This window comes from Myotis lucifugus, unplaced genomic scaffold (genome assembly GCF_000147115.1).
Source record: "Myotis lucifugus unplaced genomic scaffold, Myoluc2.0 scaffold_155, whole genome shotgun sequence".
NCBI lineage: Eukaryota > Metazoa > Chordata > Mammalia > Chiroptera > Vespertilionidae > Myotis > Myotis lucifugus.
The window spans coordinates 2,064,361-2,071,401 of NW_005871203.1; the positions used below are offsets into that span (position 1 = coordinate 2,064,361).

At 56.1% G+C, this 7,041-nt stretch overlaps 1 protein-coding gene across 2 annotated transcripts; it reads left to right on the forward strand.

Moving 5' to 3' along the window:
• Positions 1-1,374: 1,374 nt before the first annotated feature.
• PCK1 (phosphoenolpyruvate carboxykinase 1) lies at positions 1,375-6,752 on the forward strand. Of its 2 annotated transcripts, XM_006095419.3 has the most exons (10): positions 1,375-1,473; positions 1,642-1,906; positions 2,377-2,558; positions 2,958-3,161; positions 3,284-3,471; positions 3,830-3,992; positions 4,407-4,631; positions 4,727-4,858; positions 5,211-5,306; positions 5,726-6,752. In XM_006095419.3, exons 2-10 carry the CDS (start codon positions 1,683-1,685, stop codon positions 6,178-6,180), a joined length of 1,869 nt encoding a protein of 622 aa, XP_006095481.2. In that variant the 5' UTR covers positions 1,375-1,473; positions 1,642-1,682; the 3' UTR covers positions 6,181-6,752. The 2 variants fall into 2 exon arrangements, with proteins under 2 accessions (XP_006095481.2, XP_023615190.1); XM_023759422.1 differs by having other exon boundaries at positions 1,375-1,906.
• The last annotated feature ends 289 nt before the right edge of the window (positions 6,753-7,041 follow it).

Sequence of the window (7,041 nt, forward strand, 5' to 3'; positions counted from 1 at the left end):
AAAACCCAAGTAAATGGAACAGCAGCGGGGGACAGTTTGGTGGAAGGCGGGAGCGTGTGCGCAAAGCTGCAGTGAGGAGGGCACCCTGTGGACAGGCCACTCAGCACTCCGGGCCTGAGACAGCCATTCCGGGCCTTCCCCCGGCCACAGCTCCTACAGGCACCGTCAGGGGTTGTCAGCACCCGCTCCCTGGGGAGGCAGGCGTCCCTACCCGACCTCACTGGAGGGAGGGGGCTCCCCTGAGCCTTGGGGTTGGCTGTGGGAGTCAGGGCCTGGCCCCCCTCTCCTGACTTCTCACCCAATGCTCTCGAAACACCAGCAACCGCTCCATGGTCCATTAAATTGGACTGAAGCTCCGACGGCTTGCAAAGCACATTTTTCTAAAGAGCTGTTATAAAGGTCTCATTGCTCAAGTGTAATCTAGCAAAACCGCCAAGCCCCCCTTCCCCCCTCCCCCTCCCTAGATGCTCGGACTTGCCAGGGCAAGGAAAAGGGATAGCTGACTCCAGCAGTGACTGCACCCAGCCCAGAGCTCTTTGGAGGGTACACGGAAGGTTCCAGAAGAGGCAATGGCCCCCCACAGGGATCGTCTGGGGTAGTTCTCCAGAGCCCAGCTAGCCTGTCCTCTAGCTCTCCCTCTGCTCCCACCAGCCGGGGAGCTGGGAGTAGCGCTCTGCCTCCCTGTGCCTCAGTTTCCTTGTCTGGACATAGGGTTGTGCATGGGCTCCGCCTCAGAGGCTGGTTGTGATGCAAGGCCCTGGGGACAGTGCTTACGGTGTGTCAGGAACTGTACCCACAAAAATGAGCAAATAGGCAGAAACCCCTGCCCTTATATTGGGGTACAGTGAACACTCAGTAGGGTTACTAGCCCCCAGTTAGGTCAGACCTGTGCCAACAAGTCACCTGTTGCCCGGCATCGGGCACAGCCTTCCGGGGCTTTGAGGGTGGCTGACACCTACCACCCTAATGTTCTGCCAACCGGCAGCCACGGGTACACACAATGTGCTGCCAGCTTGTGCCCTGGACACACTCGACGTCCAGGAGGTGCCCCGCCAGCCTGGGCCCGCCCCTCCCGCCTGTCAACGGAAGGGCCATGTGTTTTGCATCAGCAGTGAACTGGGCCAAAGTTTAGTCAATCAGACGTTGTGTAAGGGCGGCTGGCGAGGGGTCGGAGGCCTCCTGGCATCCCCGCGGCTGGCTGTTCAATGATTATCTCCCTGGGGTGGGTCGTGGGGAGCCGGTCCAAAGCGAAGCTGACCGTGGCCCCGATCCAAAGGCCTGCCCCTGACGTCAGAGACGAGCCTCCGGGGTGGGGCCGGGGGCAGGACCTTGCTTCTTCGTGGCATTTAAAGCCGGCGCTTCTGCCACCAAACACCAAACACCACCTTCCCACCGGGAAAGCAGGCTCACCAGCGGGAAGAGCCCAGAAGCAGGCCTTGGATCTCTGGTCGAGACCGTCCAGAGAGCAGGAAGGTAGGCCGGGCGTTTGAACTTACTTTGCTAAAAACCTCGGAGGTAACGTGAACTCGCTTCCTTATCCTTACAGCTACGCCGGGCAGGTGCGCAGCCAGACACAGCCCCGGCGTGGCTGGAGGGCGCGGTTCCCGCTCACATTCAGGAAGCCCATGCTTGCCATTGCAGGGAACCTTGGTGTCTGTGGCCCTCAGCGCGACTCTGCAGAAATGCCTCCTCAGCTCCCCAACGGCCTCAACTACTCTGCCAAGGTCGTCCAGGGCACCCTGGACAGCCTGCCCCAGGCAGTGCGCGAGTTCGTGGAGACCAACGCCAGCCTGTGCCAGCCCGAATGCATCCACATCTGCAATGGCTCCGAGGAGGAGAACCAGCAGCTGCTGCACGAAATGGAGGAGCAGGGCACCATCAAGAGGCTGAAGAAGTATGACAACTGGTGAGTGCACCCCAGCCCCAGCACCCCCCGCCCCCCACAAGGTGGAAAGAGGTGGATGAAGGTCGAGGGGTGAGGGGTTTGCAGGCCTTTGAAAAATTATGTAATGGCCAGAACCATATAGACTTTAACTTAATGACACTCGTAGTGCCCCAGTCTTCAATGAGCTGGCATATGCAAGCAAATGCTCTTTGCAAATTAGACACCGGGTAAAAACAGAAGTTGGACCGTCCCTGTCCTCCCAGACTGGCTCACAGTCTAGCAAATGGCTCCTTGACCCTGCCAGCTGGTGTGGCTGTCACATCTGCAGAATATCGCCAGCGCTTGGCACCTGCTAGGGGCAGGGAGGACATGAGGACGAGTCAGCGGGTCCATTCCTACAGGATGCTTGGCTGAGAGGACCCAGCATACAGACGCATTCAACATGGCTGCACTTCCCCTCCGACCCTCACCTGTGTGTTATGTTTTTGCAGCTGGTTGGCTCTCACTGACCCCAGGGACGTGGCCAGAATCGAAAGCAAGACGGTCATCATCACCCGAGAGCAAAGAGACACAGTGCCCATCCCCAAAAGCGGCATCAGCCAGCTGGGCCGCTGGATGTCGGAGGGGGACTTTGAGAAAGCATTCAACGCCCGATTTCCGGGGTGCATGAAAGGTAGGCGAAGCGCTTATTTGATGGGAAAAATATCCGCAAGCCTTTTATTATGATGTCTGTCCGAACAGTCACTTTAACCGTAGTGGAAACTTCCGTGGCCTTAGAGATCTTTAAATTCCATATGTGAAAATGGCAACGTCTTGAAAACGTGCATCTTAGGATTCGATTTACAAACTGTCTCCTAGGAACAGGAAAACGATTTCCACGCATGGTGGAACCCAATTGCACATTTATGAAAACACCTTTGTTTTGGGGATTCTCTCCACTTTCCAGTGGACTCTCGTGGACTGGGGAGCCGGTGGCGGGCAGGGAGTGAGGTGATTGGAGGAAACGAGTGTTGGTTGTTATGAGTCCGAGGCCCTCTCTCACGGCTCCCCCCCCCCCCCCCCCCCCCCGCAGGGCGCACCATGTACGTCATCCCCTTCAGCATGGGGCCCCTGGGCTCGCCTCTGGCCAAGGTCGGCATCGAGCTGACGGACTCGCCCTACGTGGTGGCCAGCATGCGCATCATGACGAGAATGGGGACGCCCGTCCTGGAGGCTCTGGGTGACGGGGAATTCGTCAAGTGCCTCCATTCCGTGGGGTGCCCCTTGCCTTTAAAAAGTAAGCACATTGTTTCAGAATCAAATGCTAGAATTTCTAAACCTAAGCCCAGCCTTAAACCCCCGGCGCGGCCTCCGGGCCCTCGGCGGGTGGGGCCGCGCTGACGCGCTGTGTCCTCGCAGAGCCGCTGGTGAACAACTGGGCCTGCAACCCAGAGCAGACGCTCATCGCCCACCTGCCCGACCGCAGGGAGATCATCTCCTTCGGGAGCGGCTACGGCGGCAACTCCCTGCTGGGGAAGAAGTGCTTCGCGCTCAGGATGGCCAGCCGGCTGGCCAAGGAGGAGGGGTGGCTGGCCGAGCACATGCTGGTAAGATGCAGACAATTCTGAGCGAGCGGGGTCGGGGCAGAGGCCGGCACAGGGGCGGGTGCTGGCCAATACAGATGGCCTTCCAGTGCCCACCAGGCCAGGCCCAGGACATCCAGGCCAGACAGATTCGGAAATGCCATCAATAGTTATGAATGACTAGCGGCTGCTCCTTTTAAAGGACGCCAAACACAGCCAGGCCCGTAGGCGCCATCATTCAAAATATTTGTTTGGAAACCTGAAGAGATAGAAGCTGGGGACCCACCCTTCGGGGGCTTCTAGGCACACCCCGAGGCTGAGGCTGAAGCACGGGCTGGGAAGCAAAGGAAGGAAAGCGTCAGGAGGAACGTTGTCTCTGCAGATCCTGGGCATAACCAGCCCCCAGGGCCAGAAGAAGTACTTCGCGGCCGCGTTCCCCAGCGCCTGCGGGAAGACCAACCTGGCCATGATGAACCCCAGCCTCCCGGGCTGGAAGATCGAGTGTGTGGGCGACGACATTGCCTGGATGAAGTTCGACCAGCAAGGTGACTCTCAGGCCCACCTGTTGCTCACGGTGGACTTTTGCTTTTCAAACATGCCAAGGGCCCCCTGAGCTCACACGGTCCGGATTTTTAATTTAGTGATTTCAGATCTTGCAAAGTCTTAGAAATATGTATTCTCTATAAGCAGTCTTTCACTTACTATCAAATCTGGTTTGAAATGGGACCCTATGCGGCTGTTTGTTTATAGAATACATACGTTCAAATAGGATTGATGGAAAACTGAGGGGAGGAGAGCGTTGTAAATATAATTGCTTGGGTGAGAAAAGAAAAATACATTCTAAGGAGGAGGGGAAAAAAGATTTGAGAATTTGGTGCAAAAACGAGCCTGGCAAGGTCTCAGCTCAGGTATGCTTTGCTTGGCGCTCACTTTGATGTTTCGGGTTTAAAACTCTCCAGGTAACTTAAGGGCCATCAACCCAGAAAATGGATTTTTTGGTGTTGCTCCCGGAACCTCTGTGAAGACCAACCCCAATGCCATCAAGACCATCCAGAGGAACACCATCTTCACCAACGTGGCCGAGACCAGCGACGGCGGCGTCTACTGGGAGGGCATCGACCAGCCGCTGGCCGCTGGGGTCAAGGTCACCTCGTGGAAGAACAAGGACTGGACTCCCGAGGACGGTGAGCCCGCCGGAGGCCCCACAGCCCCCAACCCCATTGGGGTGCTCCGTGTTTGTTCTGGACACTCAGGGGCCTCTCCTCTCTGCCTGTTGTAGGGGAACCTTGTGCCCACCCCAACTCGCGGTTCTGCACCCCCGCCAGCCAGTGCCCCATCATCGACCCTGCCTGGGAGGCTCCGGAGGGCGTGCCCATCGAGGGCATCATCTTCGGAGGGCGCCGGCCTGCTGGTGAGGCTCCCTGCACCCCGGCTGGGTGGGTCTGTGGAATCGCTCCTTTCCCATGGCTGTGTCAGAGGGTGCCGCCAGGCCAGCTTCCTTTTCCAGCATCTGGGATGACTGGCAAGCCCACAGGTAGAAGCCCCTCTGGCCACTAGAGGCTTTCAGGACCTGCAACCTGACGGAGCTTTATCCGTTTCCTTTGGTTGTGGGCCTCGGTGGTGGCGCTGCGGCTCTGGGAACACACCGTGAGCAGAATAAGGAAGATGCTGCTCTGCCTTCTTTCCATTTGTGAGACGACAGTGGCAGCCAAAGGGTCTGAGTGTCCAAGCGTTGAAGGGACATCTTTTCTTTCCTGCTACAGGTGTCCCCCTCGTCTATGAAGCTCTCAGCTGGCAGCATGGAGTGTTTGTGGGGGCGGCCATGAGGTCCGAGGCCACGGCGGCCGCCGAGCACAAAGGTAAATCCAAGTCAAATCTGCAGCCACAGGGACAGGGTCGGCGCGCTCTCTCCCGTCTCTGTGTCTCTCTTCCTGTCTCTCTCTCCCGTCTCTGTGTCTCTCTTCCTGTCTCTCTCTCCCGTCTCTGTGTCTCTCTTCCTGTCTCTGTGTTCCTCTATGTCTCTATGTCTCTCTCCTGTGTTTGTTTCTATGTTTCTGTGTCTCTCCTGTTTCTGTCTGTCTGTCTGTCTGTCTCTTCTGTCTTTGTCTGTTTCTATGTCTCTGTGTCTCTCTCTGTCTCTGTCTCTCTGTCTCTGCCTCTGTGTCTGTGTCTCTGCGTCTCTCTCCGTGTGGAGAGAGGAGCCGAGCATGCTGATGTCAGCAATCAGCACTGTCCTATGGGGGCCTCACTGACCGACAGGGCCCCTCTGTGTTAACAGGCAAAGTCATCATGCACGACCCCTTTGCCATGCGGCCCTTCTTTGGCTACAACTTTGGCAAGTACCTGGCCCACTGGCTCAGCATGGCCCAGCGCCCCGCGGCCAAGCTGCCCAAGATCTTCCACGTCAACTGGTTCCGGAAGGACAAGGAAGGCAAGTTCCTCTGGCCCGGGTTTGGAGAGAACTCCCGGGTGCTGGAGTGGATGTTCAACCGGATCAACGGGAAAGGCGGCGCCAAGCTCACGGCCATCGGCTACATCCCCACGGAGGAGGCCCTGAATCTGAGAGGCCTGGGGAACGTCAACATGAAGGAGCTCTTCGACATCTCCCGGGAGTTCTGGGAGAAGGAGGCGGAGGACATTCAGGCCTACCTGGAGGAGCAAGTGAACGCCGACCTCCCCCACGAAATCGAGAGGGAGGTCCTGGCGCTGAAGCAGAGAGTCAGCCAGATGTAAGGAGAGCGGCGGCCGCACCCTCCACACCCCCTTCCAGTCCGAGAGGTGTGCCGGGAGCAAGAGCCGGGCTTCCCGACCCGCTGCCGCCTGCCACCCACAGTGACCACACCCATGAGCCTTTCCGACAGACACACTTTAATTGTTCAGATACGACCACAGGGTACCGGCTAGTAACTAACGAGATTGGGGAGGGAAATCTTAGCACGTCCCCCAAATTCACGATTCCGTGCACATTTGCTCAATCTTCAGGACACTCAGGCATGTAGTCATTGTCACTGTAGCTGTCAGTTAGCAGGAATGCACAGAGAACAATACTTGAGCTGTATATATGTGTGTGTGTGTGTGTGGTGTGTGCTCAGGCATGTGTGTGTGTGTATGTACTGTTATCTAAAATGTATTTAATACCTTTGGAAAAAATCTTGGGCAAGATTACCTACTAGTTGTTGCTAGAAAGAAATGTCGCTTTATTATTAATATTTGTGTTTAAATTATTTTTATATACAGTTGTTCCTTACCTTTGCATAATTTCACCTTTTCTCTGAACACATCTTGGAAAATTACAAAATAAACTTTTATAGAAAGGTGGATTTGTCTGCTTGGTTTTTAAAAAATTGAACCACCGCCCTGACCGGTTTGGCTCAGTGGATAGAGCGTCGGCCCGCAGAGTGAAGGGTCCCAGGTTCGATTCCGGTCAAGGGCATGCACCTTGGTTGTGGGCACATCCCCAGTAGGGCGTGTGCAGGAGGCAGCTGATCAATATTTCTCTCTCATCAATGTTTCTAACTCTCTGTCCCTCTCCCTTCTTCTCTGTAAAAAAAAAAAAAAAAAAAAAAATCAATAAAATATATTTAAAAAAAATTG